The 19,839-nt window shown below is 45.0% G+C and overlaps 1 protein-coding gene across 1 annotated transcript in view; it reads left to right on the forward strand.

Annotated features, from left to right (window-relative positions):
• The window catches only part of itgav (integrin, alpha V), a 229,485-nt gene that overhangs the window by 149,928 nt on the left and 59,718 nt on the right, over window positions 1-19,839 (forward strand). The window contains exons 17-22 of the mRNA XM_072477768.1: window positions 7,816-7,970; window positions 10,083-10,220; window positions 11,106-11,173; window positions 11,334-11,481; window positions 13,741-13,833; window positions 17,714-17,793. Coding sequence (XP_072333869.1) covers window positions 7,816-7,970; window positions 10,083-10,220; window positions 11,106-11,173; window positions 11,334-11,481; window positions 13,741-13,833; window positions 17,714-17,793 — 682 coding nt within the window. The remainder of the gene's footprint in view (window positions 1-7,815; window positions 7,971-10,082; window positions 10,221-11,105; window positions 11,174-11,333; window positions 11,482-13,740; window positions 13,834-17,713; window positions 17,794-19,839) is intronic.

Below are 19,839 nucleotides of genomic sequence, written 5' to 3' on the forward strand. Positions count from 1 at the left end.
AGGCAGCATGACCAGGAAGACCGCCTTCCAATGTCAGAAGAAGACTAACTACCTCCAAACAATCTGCAAGGGTAAGTTACCACCTCTCTCTCGTGGCATAGTCCTGTCTGCCCCCCTCAATTTCCAAACCCCCACCCAATCCACTGGCTGACACCTCGCACCCTCCCAACATCTGACCATCAAGCTTGTATCTCAGAACCCCCGGTACCCACCAGCACAACCCCTCATGTTTAGGTGTGGTGCCCACACATGCCACTTGTTATCGACATCTTTTCCCAAAGGTAGAGGAGTCTAGAACTAGAGGGCATAGGTTTAAGGTGAGAGATACAAAAGTGACCAGGGGAAATTTCTTCACACAGAGGGTGGTGAGCCATCTGGAGCGGGCTGCCAGAGGCAGTGGTAGAGGCGGGAACAATTTGTCCTTTAAAAAGCAGTTAAACAGTTACATGGGCAGGGTGGGTATAGAGGGATATGGGCCAAATGCAGGGAAGTGGGACTAGCTTAATGATAGAAACTGGGTGGCATGGACCAGCTGGGCTGATGGGCCTATTTCCATGCTGTAAACATCTATGACTCTATGGCACTCCTCGGTGGGTGACATTAGTGAACAGAACTCGGGACCACAGTTGCTGATGCATTGAATATCAGGTGGAGGCAAGAACATGCAAGGGAGACAGTAGTCGGAGGCCTGCTGGATTCCAGGACTCAGCTGGGTCTCTGCCAGATGTCGAGCCTCTGGACAAGATTCTCCCAGAACTGATGCAGATGATAGGAAGGGGTGTCAGTGACTTTCCAGTGACTGCAAGGCAGATTGGCAGTGTCTCAAAGTCTTCAGGTGCAGGAAATGGTGCCGGCAATGCATGACACCGAGGACAACACTGGCGACGACATCTGTGCCTTTGGAGATGGTGTCAAATGCATGTCTCAGTCTGTGATGACAATGGTGGAGGGCCATCATGTTCCAATCATTGAGCCGTTGGCCATCACATTAAGAAGTACGGGGGTATGGAAAGGAATTGTGCCGGGGGGACAGAGCATAGGGTGTCCTTATATGCCGATGACTTGCTGTTATACGCGTCGGAACCGAGTGGGTCGATAGGGGTAATATTGGAGCTGCTTCGGGTGTTTGGGTCTTTCTCGGGATACAAACTAAATCTAGACAAGTGTGATTATATTGTGGTGTCTCGGCCGGGGGTGGGGGCAGGAGTGGGGTTGCCATTCCGTAGGGCAGGAACTCACTTTAGAAACCTGGGTGTGCAGGTTGCCTGGGAGTGGGGGCGGTGGGGGGGGGGGGGGCAGGTACAACATTTCTTGTTTGATGGGGAGAGTGAAAGCTGATCTGGCAAGGTGGAATGGGTCTCCCTCTGTCACTGGTGGGTTGGGTACAGGCGGCTAAATGAACGCGTTGCCGCGATTTCTGTTTATTTTCCAATGTCTGCCGATTTTCCTGCCAAAGGCATTTTTCAGAGAGATTGAAGGAATGATTACTTTGTGTGGCCAGAGTCAGAAAGGGCTGCTACAGAGGGGAAGGCAGGCAGTGGGTTTGGGTCTTCCGATGTATTATTACTGGGTGGCGAATGTGGAGAAGGTGCAGAGCTGGGTCAGGGGGGATTGATTCCCAGTGGGTCAAAATGGAGGAGAGTTTGTGCAGGGGGTCGGGATTGAAAGCACTAGCAACAGCGCCGCTCCCAATGGCCCCGGGGTAACACTCAGGGAGTCCGGTAATAATAGCTTCATTGAGAATTTGGAGACAGTTTCGCCAACACATGAGGTTGGGGGCAGGGTCAAGGGAAATGCCGGTTCGGGGGAAACCACAGATTTGAGCAGGGAGGTGGGATGGAAATTTTCGGAAATGGGAGGAGAAGGAGATTAAGACACTAAAAGATTTGTTTCTTGGGGGTCGGTTTTCAGGATTGAAGGAGCTGGAAGCGAAGTATGGGCTGGAGCAGGGGGAAATATTTAGATACATGCAGGTTCAAGATTTTGCCAGAAAGGAGATACAGAGCTGCCCGGTGGAGCCGGCCACCACATTGTTGGAGGAGGTGCTGAAGACAGGGGGACTGGAGAAGGGGGTAGTGTCGGCGGTTTATGGAGCTATTTTGGAAGAGGAGAAGGCACCACTGGAAGGGATCAAAGCAAAGTGGGAGGAAGAGTTGGGAGAGGATACGGAGGAGGGGTTCTGGTGTGAGGTGCCTCGGAGAGTGAACGCCTCCACCTCGTGCGCGAGGTTGGGGCTGATACAGCTGATGGTGCTATACAGAGCACACTTCACAAGGGTGAGGATGAGCCGATTCTTTGAAGGGGTAGAAGATGTGTGTGAGCGTTGCGGGGGGTGGGCCCACAAATCACGTTCATATGTTTTGGTCCTGTCCAAAGCTGGAGGATTACTGAAAGGAGGTTTTTCGGGTAATCTCTAAAGTGGTGCACGTGAAACTGGACCCGGGCCCTCGGGAGGCCATATTCGGGGTGTCGGACCAGCCGGGGTTGGAAATGGGTGCGGAGGCAGATGTAGCCTTCGTCTCGTTGATCGCTCGAAGGCGGATCCTGATGGGTTGGAGAGCAACCTCTCCACCCTGTGCCCTGGCGGGGGGACCTGTTGGAATTCTTGACTCTTGTGAAGGTTAAGTTTGAACTGAGAGGAAGGATGGAGAGGTTCTACAATTCATGGGCATTATTCATTATGCACTTTCAAGAACTGGATAACATCGAACATTAGTTGGGGGGGTGGGGGGGGGGGGGTGGTTGGGCGGGTTGGGGGGAGAGGGACTGTGTGTGTTAATGGTGACTATGGGTGAATCCTGATTCCTTTTTGTCATTTGTTTATGTGAACATGCGGGCTAATGTTTGGGGTTTGGTGGGAGGATGGGATCGTTGTTATTGATATGGGGATTGGCATATTTGTTACTGATTATTGTTTATGGTTGGTCGGTGTAAATTTGGGAGAAAATGTGAAAAAGGGAGAATAAAAATATTTATTTTAAAAAATCATGTTCCATTCATGGAATCCCTACTGTACTGCAGGAGGCCATTCGGCCCATCGCATCCGCACCAAGCCCCCAAAAGAGAACCCCAACCAAGCCCAAACCCCGCAACCACACCTTGGGACATGAAGATGCAATTTAGCAAGGCCAGTCCACCTAATCTGCACAGCTTTGGACTGTGGGAGGAAATGGGAGCACTTGGGAGGTAACCCACGCAGACACAAAGAGAACGAGCAAACTCTACCCAGTCACACGAGGTCGGAATCTAAACCGGGTCCTGGTGCTGTGTGGCAGCAGTGCTAAATACTTGTGCCACCGTGCCGCCCAGTCGATGAGGGACAGGTCCCAGACACAGGTGGACATTGCTGAGGCACTCCGAGAGCATTGCCCAGTCACTGAGGACCATCGCTTGGGATGGGGGAGGTGGGGGTCAACAACATGGTGCAGCCTTCTGGAGCTCACTCCAGCTGCCCATCCATCCCATGGAGTCACCCAGGGTCCTATGGCATCCTCTGGGAGGAGGAAGCACTGGGGACCTGCCACCAAGGAGACTATGGCAGTCTCCAGTTCGTCTGAATCCCCACTCCTGACAGCGGCGCATCTCAAGGGCAGAGAGCAGAACAGGGTGGCACGGCCATGCCTGTGACACCGGTAAGTTGGCTGGGGCCCTCAGCTTCAGGCCCTCCAGAGGACATCCATCAAGGGCATCAAAGGGCACAGGCCACAGAAAGCACGAGGCGGCCTCCACCTTTTGTGTGCATCCTGAGGACACACCTAGACTTAGCACTAGACCATGACAGATGAAGAAAAGTGAAGAGCACTAAGTGGGCACTGGTGAGGTCACTGCCCGTAGCTAGGGAGTATGATGTAAATCTGTCACACTTAAATGTTCACCATTAAAACATGCTTGTCACTTTAGTTTTCACAGTGGCCCTGGCCACACCCCTTGGACGGGGGAAACGGGTAGGTTGGTTAGTGGGCGGAGTGATTGGCAGGGGGGGCTGGTGTTGAGCTGACGGACACAGCCTCGTCCCAGGAGAATCTGGGGATGATAAGGGCCTCCTTGTCCTTCAGCCATGTTGGACCATTGCTGCCACCTGTCCTCCATCTTCCAGCTCCTCCTCAGGCTTGTCCTCCAGCCTCTGCCTGCTCTGACAAGGCTGCATGTCCCTCTGTCTCCTCCCCCTCTGGTGGCCTTTCATGATTTAAACATTCAGGAAGTGGAACCCCTTCCTGTTAATATAGAGCACTCCCTGATGCTCCGGTGCTTGCAGGGCGACATGCCTGCCATCGATGTCCTCCTGGACCTGGGACATCCCAACGATGGTGGTGAAACCTGCAGCCAGGGCATCCTAGTGGACCCACACCTCCACCAGCAACATTAGAACCCAGATCTCTGCCAGCAACATTAGGGAGGGTGTGCTCAGCTGTCACCCGTTCATCCAGATAGTTACTTTTTAGCCATAAGTGAGTCCCCGGTGATGAACCTCTGCTCCTTAGTATTTGATTGTTAGTGCTGATGCTCCTAGAGTACAGGCACACTCTTCAGGCATCAAATATTGCAGGGCATCCAGTCCACTAATCATCTCTCAGACATGAAGCCTGTTCCTTCAAGGAGGCACTTGAGATTTCAGGAGCATGCAATTCTCTCACAACTAACAAGGTTAACTCTTCATTTGAACTAGCCTTCAGCTGTGAAGCGAGCGGCTGTACTCAATCAAAGGGGATGAAATTGACTTTCATCAGAGAGGCTGCAGCAGAGCGCTGTACTGGGTGAGTTTGGTAGGACAGACAGGCTGTAACTGTAGTTGCCCCTGTTATGGGTCTCCACAATATTTAAAGATGGCTTGAAAGCCTCACAGATGCAAATCCCCTCAAACCCCCCCCCCCCCCCCCCCCCCCCCCCCCAATCCCTCACCCCTCCAACTGGACCCCACCAGCCTTCCGAATAACCCCAGCTCCCTAAATGGTCCTTTATGCTCCTCAAGAACTGGGGCAGCAGCTCTGCTGCCCTTGAGCTGCATGTTGGTAAATGGAAAGGGCTACTCACCTGCTCACTTCCCCTCGGTAGCCATTGCGTCAGCTTCATGATTTTGTAAGGGAGTACTAAATGACCCCTGCATGATTTCTCGTTGGGGAGTTGGGTGACTCCCAGGAGGTCACGGCATTCAACTTAAATCTTGTTAATAAGATTGGAATGAATGCAAATAGGCTTAATGAGCTTCTTGCCATTTTGGGGCGAGATCCGGAACTCGCCATCGGGAGCGGCCTGGGTGAATCTGAATTTGGGCCTCTCCTGTGATTCACCTGGCGCTGATCTGCGCGTGGTAAAATTGCGCCCTAGGTACGTCAGAACACAAGTTGAATCAATAAATCTAGTCATAGTGTTCCAAATAAAATAAGATGGAACTATCAATCAAGCTGTCACTTAACCTTATGTCAAAACAATACCATATGCCAACTAATGTCTGGTTATGGCTGTCTTAGAAGACCTGAAGTCCTTTAATAGAGCATGTAATAATTGGTAAAATATTGGCCAATTAATTGCTGCCCTATGTTGTTGGAGTACTTCCTGTTATTTACAAATTAGAATTTGATTCTATTCAACCTATACTTTGCTGTAATGTAGATCTGACCCAGTGTCTCCATCTTCAGGGACTGAGGGGATTGTCTAACAAAGGCTTCCTATTCTGTCAGAAACTGAAGAGGATAAAACTTGCACTTGCATGTCAGAAAATTTGCACTTAACGGTTTTAGACCAAAATGTTACTGAGCACAGATTTCCTCATTCATTTGCGCTGCTCCGAAGTTACTTCCACTGAGACCCCACTTTGCTCTTGAACATAGCTCCATACATAGTTCCCATGTTTAGCTAATTTTGAATGGATGTAACATTATACCCAAAAGTGTAGGTGCAAAAGTACCCAAAGTCACTCATCCTGGCTGAAATTTTCTGGCCATTGGGATTCTAACCACAGTTAGCATTTCATTCAGTATGCTGTGCTTAATGATTCTATTCCTCAGACTATGTAAGGGACGAACCAACTGTGGTATTTAAGATAAAGGATTTGATTGGATAAATAATCTACTTCTCTGGTGGAGGAATCCCGAACAAAAGGGCATAACCTTAAAATTGGAGTGAGGCCATTTGGGGGGTGACATCAGAAAGCACTTAGTCACCCAGAGGCTAGTGGAAATCTGTGATTCTCTCACCCAATAAGATCTTGACACTAGGTCAACTGAAAATTTCTAATGTGATTTAGATCTTTTTACGAGGTAATGGTTTTAAGGGACATAGAATTAAACCGGATAAATTGAATTAAGGTGCGAATCAGCAGTGATCTAATTAAATTGCCGTTATATGTTTAGAGCTTTTGTTAGGTCCTGATTATTTGTTTATGTTGATAACCTGCATGCTCTACACAATTTCCATATAATGATGTATGCTAATGAGTTTCTCAGGAAATTTTAGCATAGGTTGCTGACAGTAAACCCGGTGTGGAAACCAGCATTCATTTCAATTTAAACTGGATCAAGGAAATTCAAGCCAATCCTCTTTATCCTGTGCTCAAACATTTAATGCTTTTGTGCAAAGCAAATGTTACTTTGTGAATGGTTAGAGGAGATGTTTTTTTATGAGAATATTATGGCCCAAAATTTCTAAGCTCTGGGGTGAATAACTACATGGTATGATGTGGAGATGCCAGCGTTGGACTGGGGTGAGCACAGTGAGAAGTCTTACAACACCAGGTTAAAGTCCAACAGGTTTGTTTCGATATCACTAGCTTTCGGAGTGCTGCTCCTTCCTCAGGTGAATGAAGAGGTATGTTCCAGAATCATATATTGGTAGGATTTCGCAGGCCAGATGGTGGGGGATGAATGTAATGCGACATGAATCCCAGGTCCCGGTTGAGGCCACACTCATGTGTGCGGAACTTGGCTATAAGTTTCTGCTCGACAATTCTGCGTTGTCGTGCGTCCTGAAGGCCGCCTTGGAGAACGCTTACCCGGAGATCAGAGGCTGAATGCCCTTGACTGCTGAAGTGTTCCCCGACTGGAAGGGAACATTCCTGCCTGGTGATTGTCGCGCGATGTCCGTTCATTCGTTGTCACAGCATCTGCATGGTCTGCATGGTAACTACATGGTAGTGCAAGAATGTATTATGGTGACATCTAGTGTTCGTAAGACAGCAATGCAGCTGTTGGCACTCGGCCTCAATTTGACACGCTTGCCACACTAGGATGTAGTAAGTCAGTACAATAATGGCTACCTTGGATCTCCCTGATGCAGATAGTGCTTTTGCAACATGTGTGTACACATAATACTGTGATTTTAGTGTTTCAGAAATTGAACAATTGGTAATTTTTCATCTGAGAGGCTAAACAGCGAATGTTGGCCAGTTACTTAACTGGGGAAGATATCACAGATCAACTTTATATATTTTATATTGCACTTTGCATGCAATGAAGCATCTTAAGGCTTCACAGGAGCAGTATAAAACAAAATATAAAACTGAACCATGTAAGGAAATATGACCAAAGCTTGATCAAAGAAGTAGGTTTTAAGGAGTGTCTTAAAGGATGAAAAGATTGAAGATGTTGTGATCATACACCTGGCAGTGCCTTATTCCTCTAAACCATTGGAGGAACTTTGTATTCCGAAACACCAATTTTTAACATGAATAATTAATCCCGAGGTGACATTGCAAAGGCATATATCTAAATTATTTGTTATATTTGCTCTAATCAATCCATTAACTGGTTGAATATTCTTACTTTTTTCTCATTTTATACTGTGTACTTAAAGCTAATGTTGAGTTTTGTATGTTTGCAGATTTTAAGGTGCAATTGCAGCTGGATAAACTAAAACAGAAGGGTGCCATCAAGAGAGCCATGTTTCTTCACAGTTCTCTTTCCTCTTATGAGAAGAAAATGAAAGTAGGAAATGACCAAAAGAAAGAATGTGAAGAATTGCAAGCTTTTCTGAGAGTATGTCTTTACCATATTGACTGATTTTCTTATTTGAGCAAAATTGTAGTTCTTATTTATTTTGAGAGCAAGAGTTTTGTTCTCCTCAGTGTCCTCCAAGTAAAGCTCAGCTAAGACAGCAGGTCAGGTGCTCTCATTTGTCCTGCCAATGCTGCCCTGGAATTAATGCCTTAGCGATATATCAATTTGTGATCTGAGCCATGGCCTGCAAGGGAGCTTATGGGCGAAATTCTCTACCATGGGCCGCCAATAGTGGAGTTCCCAGTGAGGTGGAGAGTCCAGCGTTGGGGAGAAAATGGGCACCGCCGATCCGTTTCTGATGCTCCAGCCTCCCCCACTGGTGGCGGGATCGAGATTCACACCAGTGGGCCGACACCATATTCTCTAGGCCGTGTGATTCTCCGATCTATTGGGCTGGGAAACATGTGGCTGTGAATTACTACAGTTGTGGACAAGCATGGCCCTGATGTGGTGGACCTTGTGGTGGGCCAAGGAGGCTGAGTTAATCCACCCAAGAAACCCCCCCCTGCGCACCCCACGTGCAAGACCTGTCAACCCCACCACCACCAAACACCCACTCCCGAGGCCCCCTAAAAAAGGGGACCCCTGAGGCCCCCAAGTAAAGAGACCCCTGCCTGGAAGCTAGAGAACAGTCCAGACAGAGGCAGTGAAATAAATTACTTTTGTAACACTTATCTGGGCAATACACCTGTTGGCTCAGACACCGGAAGCACCCCGTGTAATTCCTGGAAAGAGAAACCAGACAGCTGTGTTTAAACCCCCTCAGATCCTTGAGCTGCAAGCCATTCATTCATTTCCCTTCCTAGGCTTCCACACACACATAGCTGTCAGCTTTGCTTCATTCATCTTCCTTCACGGTTGAGTAACTCTGAATTGCTCTAACCAATGTTTATAAACATCAAGCACTTCAAACAGAGTTGAGTGCTGTCAATTTTAAGCTGACCACTTCGAAATCACTCCAGCATGAAGGGAGGTGATTGGAAAGTACTTAACTGTTTGAAGTGGTTGATATCATTCCTGCGCACACAGCCTCACTCTCACGCACACAACCTCAATCTCACCCACGCGTGCACACCCTCAGTCTCAAGTGCACACCCTAGCTCTCACGCCCATGTGCACACCCTCACTCCCATGCACACACCCTCTCTCATTCCCACATGCACACCTTCACTCTCACAGACCCAAGTGCTCACGCTCACTCTCTCTGAAATTAAATAAGATGAATTTGGAAATGCACAATAGGTCAGTCAGTACTTAGAAAGGAAACTTATGTATGTTTTCAATAAAAAAAATATGGCTCATCTTTCTCTTTTGAATCTTGATTAACCTGCTAGATATCTCCTGTTTTATCCTTTATGCAAGGATGTTTTTGTTGATGATTAGCTGAATATGAACAGCTGCAAGTACCAAAATACTTTTTTAAATGAAAGGCCTGTTGTACTGTAAGAGAGGTGTTAGAGTAGGTACTTTACTTACTATAGCATGTTCTGAAAATATATTGATCTGTTGTGCATCAGCTGCTTTAATCTGCTGCAGCAGAAACGTCTGTAGTGTGGTTTGATTCTAAGTTTTACTTGGAAATAGCTGATGCAGAGATATTGGCATGTCATCATTACTAGTGCGATTTGGGGGGAAAAAATTATATTATGCAGCTGTATGTCGGTGACATTGGACCTCCTCATGCCATTATGGAATCACAGTTCATGTCTCCATTATGGTGGATATTGACACACTGAAACTCTCAGGCAGGGTTTTCCGGCTTCCACATGACATGTTCCCTGGCAGGGATGCGACATCCCATTGGCCACTGGTGCAATCTTCCGGTCCCATTGATGTCTACGCTGTTTTGCCTGGCTCACCCATCCCGCCACTGGGGAACCCGCAGCAGGAGGCTCACCTTCGGCAGGACTGGAACATCCTGCCGGTGGGAAGCTTGGCCAAAAAATCCCGCGCTCAGTTTCTGAAATTTGAAATGGCTTGATGTTCCATAAAGTGTGTAGAATGTGATGTATTTTATCATTTATCAACTGGCCGGAATTTATTTGCAGTTGAAGGACATAACATTTACTAAATGGATCTTTTAATTCATAGGATGAGAGTGAGTTCAGAGACAAATTGGCTCCTATTGTTGTCTACATGGAGTACACCCTAGATGTAACAGCTTCAACAGAGCAAAATGGACTACAACCAATCCTCAATCAATTTGCCCCAAATGATATCACGAAACAGGTCAGTAACATACACATCTACTGCTCCATGAACATACCTAGTTATCTGCATGTTTGGTGTTTTTTTTTTTCTTGCATGTGCTTTTTAACCCAATGGGTTTAAAGTGCTAAATATTGCTAAAATTAACTTTTATCCCTTTCTTCAATTTATTTCTCTCTGTCCCTTTTCCCAAAGCCCTCCAAATACTCAGGCCATGGATCATTCCCTGGCCATTAAAGCAGGTAAGGAACCTGATTGACCCAAGCATCACTGCAAAGAAATTCATTTTAGGAGGTGCACAAGAGCAGTCTGTTTGGCTGCAATGAAACATTCCTGCCCTGAAAGGGAAATGCCAGGTTTCAACTCACTGCTATTTCATTTTTCTTTCTCCATGCCCTTCTCAATCTCTCATCTCTGATACGTAACTGAGATAGGAACTCTTGTGATCTGTAATGGGAACTTTTTCATTTGCTTTTCACATTAATACTTTTGGACCTATTTTGAGAATTTTCTTAATGCAAGATGCAATATTTTGAACAATCATTTATTTAGCTTGCTTACAGCAAAACCATTTTCTTACAGTACATGATTTTGATTTGATCAAACCACAGTCGGTGCAGGAGCTTGGAATAATCTTTCTGACAGTTCATCTCAATGCAGTTTGTGTGTCTTGGTGATTGCTACAATACAGAGTTTGCATTCTCCACTGACTGGAAAATTGTTATGTAGCTTCTCACAAAACTTTTCTTATTATGTTATTTAGCATAGGAAATAATATTACTTTATTCTCAATAAATCATTTGTTCCAAATTAAATCAAGTTGTTTTCTGGGGGTCAAGTGTGATTTGCCCAAACTACTGTTCCAATCATGGATCATTATTTGATTGCTTTCTTTCCCTTTTTCAGGCAAGCATTTTACTGGATTGTGGTGATGACAACATCTGTAAACCTGATCTTAAACTCTCTGTGCAAGGGTATGTTCAAATAATTGCAACATGCCATTCCTATAATCCTGTTATTACAATAGTCTTTCAATCAGATTTTTCTGATAGGTGAACTGTTTTAACTTGCTGTGTAATACTTGATGCTCTAAATTTAAAAATGGTGCTCACCTCTGGCACATTTCCTCTTCAGGGATCGAAAGCAGCTGTACATCGGTGATGATAATCCCTTAACTCTGACTATAAATGCACAGAATGAAGGTGAAGGAGCCTATGAAGCTGAACTGCACATCGTGTTACCACCACACACAGATTATGTTGGGGTTGTTCGCAACAATAAAGTAGGCAATTTGAACATTTTGTGTATTACGGTTGTGTGCCTTGCAGAGGTACCAGTGGATTCTAACACTATAATTTGTGTAACAGCAAAACTCAGAACTATCACACCAATATAAATATTAGCATACGCTTCCAGAACAATTCCTCATATTTTCACTAAATACAAAAGACAGGTAACTGAAATAGTAATTTTAGAATGCTTAAATAATACAATGGGGTTTTAAAATACCCTAAACTATTGATGATCTCATGAGAATGAATGAAATTTAATGCCTCCTCCCCTGGTGGCATATTTGAAGACCGGTGGGACAATTAATCAGGCAGGAGGGTTTCGGGTGGGGACCCTATCACCCTATACTTGCCTTAATAAGTAATTGAGGCCCTTAAGTAGGCAATTAATGCCCCATAGGGTCATCATCCTACTACTGCTCAAATGTAACCACCAACAGGCAGGTGAGTCATCACTTGGGAAGCCCAAAAAGAAATCCAACTTTAAATACATGATGCGGCAGGCCAACCCAATGAAGGCAACATGAGGCTCTCGCCGGCTCTCCAGCTAGTGAACGAGAATCCCTCAACCTGGAATAAATATTGCCCCATGTGTACAGTTAATAAATTAAATTGTTCCATAGATAACGGAAATGTTAAAGGATTTGATTTGGACTGCACAGATGCTGTAGCAATGTTGGTATTAATTAAAATTGTAGCACTCTATTACAATAATACCTCTACCACCAAGAAGAAAAGGCCAGCAAGCACATTGGAACACCACCATTTGTAGGTTCTCCTCCAAGTCACACACCATCCTGACTTGGATCAATATCGCTGTTACTTCACTGGAGCTTGGTCAAAAGCCTGGAACTTACTTCCTAACAGTGCTGTGGGAGTACCCACACAACATGGATTGTAGCAATTTAAGACGGCAACTCACCACCACTTTCTCCAGGGCAATAAATGCTGACCATGCCTGTGCTGTCCACATCCCATGAATTAATAAGTACTTAATGAGCAAAAAATAGACATGGACTGCAAAACCAGTAGCGATGACCACACTGCGGGCACTGAAGTGCCTGTAGACCCGGGGGTTAAGGGACATGCCTGGGGATTGTCCCCTAGCACCCTGGAAGGGGGGTGGGGTGTCTGTTATCCGGGTGTGGGGGGCTTGATAAAGGATGCCCCGATCACAGATTCCTGGCATTGCATTCCTGATTAGATTTTACTTACTAGTAACCCAAAGCTGAAAGTAGCAACTTAGACAATTTTATATTGGGAGTTATTGACCCATAAGGGATAATTAAGGAATATAAATCCAAAAGTATTCTTTAAAGTGCCACTTTACTAATGCACTGTGAAAATGATAGACTGCTTGCAAATCATGCTGGAAACAAATTATAGAAAAAGTACAAAAGACCCACTCTCACTTTAGTTAACTTGATTTTTTACCTTTTTCAATAATCAAAGTCATCATCAAATTGAAATATACAATTAAAAAGCTATGTATAGTAAATGCAACTTGAGCTTCTTCAATGACATTTGATATCTAAAATAGAGGCTTTACTGAAGTTGGTGTTAAATGTGTGACTGAAATTTAGATATTTGACAATGACAGCAAATTCTAAGTAACAACAAGTTAAGTACCTTGTAGACATTTCTCTTTCAAAAATAGAACAGAGAGGTATGTAGAAATGATTCAAAGAATGAGTTGATTTGCAATGAAAAACAGAAAATTCAGACATGGAAATATCACGGGAGGTTGAATGCAGAAGTAAGAACACATATGTTCAATCAATCTTGATTATTTACTTATTTGATTATTTACTTACTCTAGGCCTTGGGTCACTGTCCGTGTGGAGTTTGCACATTCTTCCCGTGTTTACGTGGGTCTCACCCCAGAATCCAAGATGTGCAGGGTAGGTGAATTGGCCACGCTAAATTGCCCCTTAATTTGAAAAAAAGTTTTAAAAAACATTTACTACTTTATAGTGCTATTGTATTTGCAAACTGAAGAATTAGTTTAACCTTGTAAAAGGTTCAAAATAACTCAATTGAAATTCTAAAATGCACATTTGCTTCCATATGAAAACAAGCTTCTGAGCTGCACTTGTGTAGATGTGGGAACAGGTTGGCTAGCTGAGCTATTAAGCAATTATATCATTATGTTTAAAACCCCAGGAACTAACATTTTAGAAAGATATTATGGAGTAAACTCTTTATTTATAATTGATGCTGAAAGCAGTGGGTACATCTTCTTTATTTTTCAGAGTCTCACTAGATTGTCCTGTGCTTACAAGGCAGAAAATAAAACCCAGTCTGTAGTTTGTGACCTTGGAAATCCTATGAAAGCTGGAACAAATGTAAGAAATATAATCTTGATACTTGGAGGAATTATTACTCATGATTTTTTGCTCGTTGCATCGTATCAATACAGATAAGATTCCTTGTAGAACTCACCATTTAGATTCCTCCTTCCAGGCCCCAACCCTACCTCCTTAAGTATCTGTCCCTGGGAAAAAAGTCTCCTCCAATTAGTTTACAACTGCGCTTTCAAAATTTCAACTATCCGGCCTTTGTCTCTCCATTTGTCACGCATCTCTGCAGCTACTGATTTATTCAACTGCATCCTCACCACCATCTTTGATGCTCCCAATAAAACAATTATTCTCTCACCCTGGCTGACATAGCACCAATTTCTGCTCCCTTCAGTCCAAGAGATGCAGTCTTAAAAAGATATGGTGGAGAACTTGATTAGCCATCCATCCATCTGGGTGGACCACTTAAAACTCTATTGGGTCCTGCTCTCATTTGCAAAACTGCTCACTGTTCCAGGACCGTTTTGGAATGCAGATCGTCATCTTAAACTCCTCTTCACTGTTTCTTTGACGCTGATTTCCAAAAAATAAGTGTGAGGAGGTTATGGACTTCCTTGTCACAAAGATTGAGACCATCCAATCTGCCTCTGACACGTCTCTTTCTTCCACTTAACCCAGCTAAAATTCATTTAATGCTCCCCGCCCTAACTCTTGAGCTCACACCTTTCACTTTCTTTCCTATCTGATGCCCTCTCTGAGCTCATCTTGTCCATCATACCCACCCCATGTTCTCTCAACTCTATTTTACCAAACTGCTGATCACCCAACTTCCCCTCTTAGTCTCCATGTTGGATGAGATGTAAATGTTTCTTTCCATCTCTTATCTTCTTCTTGGAATTTGCCATCATGACTCCTTGTTGAAAAACCTACACTTGACCCCATCATCCGGCACCGTTCCTCAATAGAATAGATTGTGTTCCACGTGGCACCGGTGTTAAGACCCCCTTAACAGTAGCAGAATCGGTCCAGGTTCGGCGCCAGTTTTGCTGTCGTGAAAGTCCATGAATTTTGCGTTGGTGTCAACACTTAGACTCGGAAACGGAGAATCCCGCCCGTTATGTCCTGTGGTTCCCAGAATTTCGAAATGAGCATACTTTTAGACACCAAATGTTGGAGTTTTATTTGAATATATTTCACATTATCTCACTATGCAGACTGAAACCTTGTTGATTTGATGTACAGTGGTGTGGTAGTGAATGATGTAGCACTCTGGAAACTTGTGTACTGTTACAACCAGGTCAGAACAGATACGAGGACTCCTGTGTTTTTCCCACTCCCGTTTCAAATAACAGGGCTTTTTGACGTTCATAGGGGTGAATGTGCCAATTCAGTGTATATACTTAATTGTTTACTGATTGCAAAGAATTCAATCCAATAGGCTTTGTTCAATTTAAATACACAGGGGATTAATTTTTATTGTGTTAAAATCCCACCCAGGTTAAGATATCCAAATATTTTAAAAGGTAAATACCCATCTTGACCGTTGCAATATACATAATTGCAAGTTACAAAGTAGAGGAGGTGAACTTTGTCCCTTCAGACCTCTCCTTAAGAACCCCCTTCATGGACATTGCCCCCTCAGGCCGCACCCTTAGCAGTATCCCTTGCCATACGGGAAGTGCCAACCTGGCACCCCTGCAATGGTGACAAGTTGGTACTGCCCAGGTGCAGTGTCAGGGCATTGCACTACCCTGCCCTGACCACCAATGGGTCAATGGCCCCCAAGCCCCCTGGGTCAGAAAAGCAGCTTGCTGCTGTGCAGCGTGACCGATAAAAGCCGGGAGACCCCGCTCCCAAGATCTATCCGGTTCGCAACACTTCACGAGAACAAATGCAATCTCAAGATATGTTGCGATGTAAATCCCACCCATTGTGGGCACGATCAGTTTTTGGCAAATCTTTGTATTAGAGCGAGACAGTAAATCTCACTCTAATGTGGGGATTCCCAATGTACCTAAGGCTTTGGCATTCATTCCCTTTGCCTCGGAGACCTCTATGAGTGCCATTCAGCACTGGTTCCCCCCGCCCCCACACACACACACACACACACACACAAACGGGGACCAGACCGAATGGCATTTGTGGGGGTCGCCTAGGGGATCGGAGGCCCCAACTGCATGACCTTTGGGCAGGGTGGTGCCCTGCACTACTGGTGTCACCTGGGTACCCTGGCAATGCTAGCTGGCCTGGGCAATGCCAGGGTCCCAGGTCGGCGGTGCAAAGCTAGCTTTTCTGCATGTGCGCAATTGAGTCGGGGGTGCCCTATGTGTGTGTTGAGGGGCTGTGGAGGGCGTCCCTCTGGGGAGCCTCCTATAGTGCGTTTGGCTGGGGGTGGTCGGGGTTTGCTTCTGGGGCCTCGGAATGGCGTTTCGTTCTCTCGCTACACTGGGGATTTACGGCCACGCGTTTTCCGTTGAAGCCCCTTATACAACGCGAGTCACATTTAATAGCCATGTGTTTCTCAGCACTGCGAGCACCGCGAAACATGCCTGATGTTCGGTATGGTACTTTGTTCCCATTTGATAGAATCATTGGGCTCGATTCAATATCAGTGCTCCTCTAATTCTGGCCTCTTATGCATTTCCAGTTTTATTTGCGTCACCATTGGTGGCCTTGCCTTCAGTCTCAAGAATACTCTCCCGACACCTCTCTGTTTCTCTCCCTTCCTTTCCTCCCTCAGGACATTTCTGAAAACAAACATCTTTGACCAAGATTTTCTCCTAAGATTCATACCTGAATTGTTTTCTTTTTTTTTTTAACAAACAATTTTATTGAGGTATTTTTTTTAGCATTGTAAACAGTTTCAGCTAACAGAAATGTGCAAACATCAATATAAAACCACTACTTCAATCAAACCATACTGCACATGCCCACTCCTCTCCCCTAGACACTACCCGCCTATTTATCCCCCCTACTCTACCCTAATCTCCCCCCTCTTCCTCTTCTCCCCCCCCCCCCCCCCCCCCTGCTGACGTTCACTCTCCCGCGAAGAAGTCGATGAATGGTTGCCACCTTCGGGCGAACCCCAGTACAGATCCCCTCAAGGCGAACTTAATTTTTTCCATACCCAGAAAACTTGACATGTCCGAAAGCCATAGTTCGGTCTTCGGGAGTCCCTCCATGCCAGCAGTATCCGCCGCCAGGGTATTAGGGAAGCAAAGGCCAGAACATCTGCCTCTTTCTCCCCCTGGACTCCCGGGTCTTCCGAAACCCTGAAAATTGCCACCTCTGGACTCATCACCACCCTTGTTTTCAGCACCCGGTTAATTGTTTTCTTTTGTCGCTACTAGCAATGATAGGTGAGTGCAGCCTTAAGTACTGCACCAATAGTTTGCCTCATCTAACCTAGCATCTCCTTTTGTGCCTTGATCTCATATATTTTGTTTCATAATGCTCCCCTGAAGCATCTTGGGATGTTATATTATGTTAAAGTTGCTATATAAACATAAGTTGTTGTTGAATGAAATAGCTTAATTTTGATCATTAATTTGGCATGACTGCCAAAATCAGACCTGGAACTTGCTATGGCAGGCCCATGAGAAGAATGTGGCCCTCACTGCTAGCCTTTGAACACAGGATGCCAGATCTAATCTGGATTCCAGACTTAAACTAAAAACATGGTGGTGAACTCTGACAGAGACAATGAACCCTTTGTTTCACGTCTTTGCATGCACCTGTTTGTCAATGACCTGATGCATTTTAGGTATCTGACTCTCCCTTGGGAGAAGGGAAGAGGCAGGGGCAAGGAAAAATATGTCCTTGAGCAACTTTCCAGCCCTTTTACAGGCACACTAACAGGAGAGTCCAGTGGTCAATGTGCTTTATTGAACAGTTGAAGGATTTGAAATTGATTTTTGTTCCTTAGCTCTGGGCTGGTCTCCGATTCAGTATACGTGAGCTGCAAGAGGTTGAGGCAGCTGTTACTTTCAACCTGCAAATCCGAAGGTAGGTTTTTGTCTTTACCAACTATTATGGATCTTGTCTATTATTGCATTTTTTGGACATTATAGATTGTGAGCAGGTTAATGAGATCTGTACCTCTGTCACTGAGGATAGTTGAATGCAGCGTGAAGAAGAACCATAACAATATTTTGTCTCCGCATTGTTCCAAGGATGTCTTAATTAACTTTAATGCTTCTCAACAACCATTAAACCAATTTCCAGTGCAAAAATGGAGTCAAATCTGGGAGTGAACTAGATTTCCTTTTTACAGTGGGTTATTTTAACATATCAACTCCATCCATCACCTGGCTTTTTTAGGCAAAATCGGACTGTTTTCAAGCTCTGTGCTATACCTGATCCCAAGATGACCTGCTGATTTCATCCCTGCCATCACTAAAACCACCTGCTTCTACCTCCATAATATCACCTAATTCTGCCCATGCTTTAGCTCAGAGGTTCGCAATCCGTGTGCTGCATATTGGTGTGCAGTGAAGGCTCCACAGGTGTGCCACAAAATAAGGTTGAAAATGATTATGCATTAATGTAAATAAACAAATCTACTCTTTGTTTTCAGCTCCATGGTCGATATCTCCAAATCCCGATGAACCTCGAGCCTTCCACGCATGCGCCAATTGGGAATGGGCTGCACACGCATGGTTTGGATTGTTTTATGTTAGTAATCTGAACCGTGCTTGCTCCGGCTGAGAATTGGCCACACAAGCGTGGTTCGGAATTTATAAACACTGGTCATGCACATGCGCCTAACTGATATAAAAAAATCAGAACTGCGCATGTGTGATCATTTCCCGGCCGGAGCATGCACGGTTAGGATTATCAACATAAAACATTCCGAACCATGCATCTGCAGCCCTTTCCTGACTGACGCATGAGATCCAGGTTCTTTGGAAATTGGAGATGCCGACCACGGAGTTCAAAACAAAGGGGCTGTGCATCTATGCAAACAGCAAAAACATAAAAAGGGCACAAAAGCCTGGGAGAAGTGAGGGAGACGGGAGAGGTTGGAAAAAAGACATTGGGAAGTAAAAAAAACCTGTTCCCAGTAAAGGAAGAAGAAACCGGAAACAGTAACGTTAAGAAACAGGCTCCAATATTATATTTGACATGCAAGTTAAGAAAGCTAAGGTTTTCAATGTCAACTTCTTAAACTAATGAAAATTGTATTAAATGGTGGCTTGATATGTTTTTAGTAAGTTTTGGAGACAAAATGCGAGAGGGCAATTCAGTTGGAGAAAATGTGCCTCAAAACTTCTTATAGTTATAAAAGTGTGCCATGACGTAAAAAAGGTTGGGAACCACTGCCTTAGCTTATCCACCGCAGAAGCCCTCATCCATGCCATTGTTAATCCTACAGCTTAATTTTCAAATGTCCTTGGGGGGGGGGGGGGGGGGGCGAGGCCAGGTACACGTGTGCTTTGAAAATTATGCTCCTGGGTGGCGCCAGTCTTCCGATGCCTCCAGAACAAGCTGCTATATTCAAAGCAGTGCCAGGAACCGACAACTCACTCACCTCCAATTAATGGCCTGTTAGTCTCATTGAAAAGCCTGTTAATGCACTGAAGATGATTTTCAAAATGAGGAGATTGGTGCATCTGATGAGATAAGGAGGAATGTTTTCACTAACAGGGTGGTGAATCTTTGCAATTGTCTACCGCAGAGAACTGTGGAGGTTTAGCCATTGAGTATACAAGACTGAGGCCGATAAATTCCTACAAATTAAAGACACCAAAGAATATGGATTTACTACAGGAAAATGGAGTTGACTTCGAAGATCAATTATGATTTAGTTGAATGCCAGAGAAGGATCCAGGGGTTGAATGGAGGAAAGTGGGGAACCATTGAGTGATGGAAAAATAGGGTGAAATACCTTCGGATTGGTCACTTGCATGCACCATGTTACTGCTGGCCCACTGATTTGTCTGTCTGCTAGATTTTGCAAGGTAATAGCAAGCTCTGTCACGGGTGCCATCTGACTTTGAGCATTTGAATCTAGAGCCTGTTCCTTTCCTCTGTGCAATGCCTGCCCCCACT

Source organism: Scyliorhinus torazame, chromosome 2 (assembly GCF_047496885.1).
Source record: "Scyliorhinus torazame isolate Kashiwa2021f chromosome 2, sScyTor2.1, whole genome shotgun sequence".
NCBI lineage: Eukaryota > Metazoa > Chordata > Chondrichthyes > Carcharhiniformes > Scyliorhinidae > Scyliorhinus > Scyliorhinus torazame.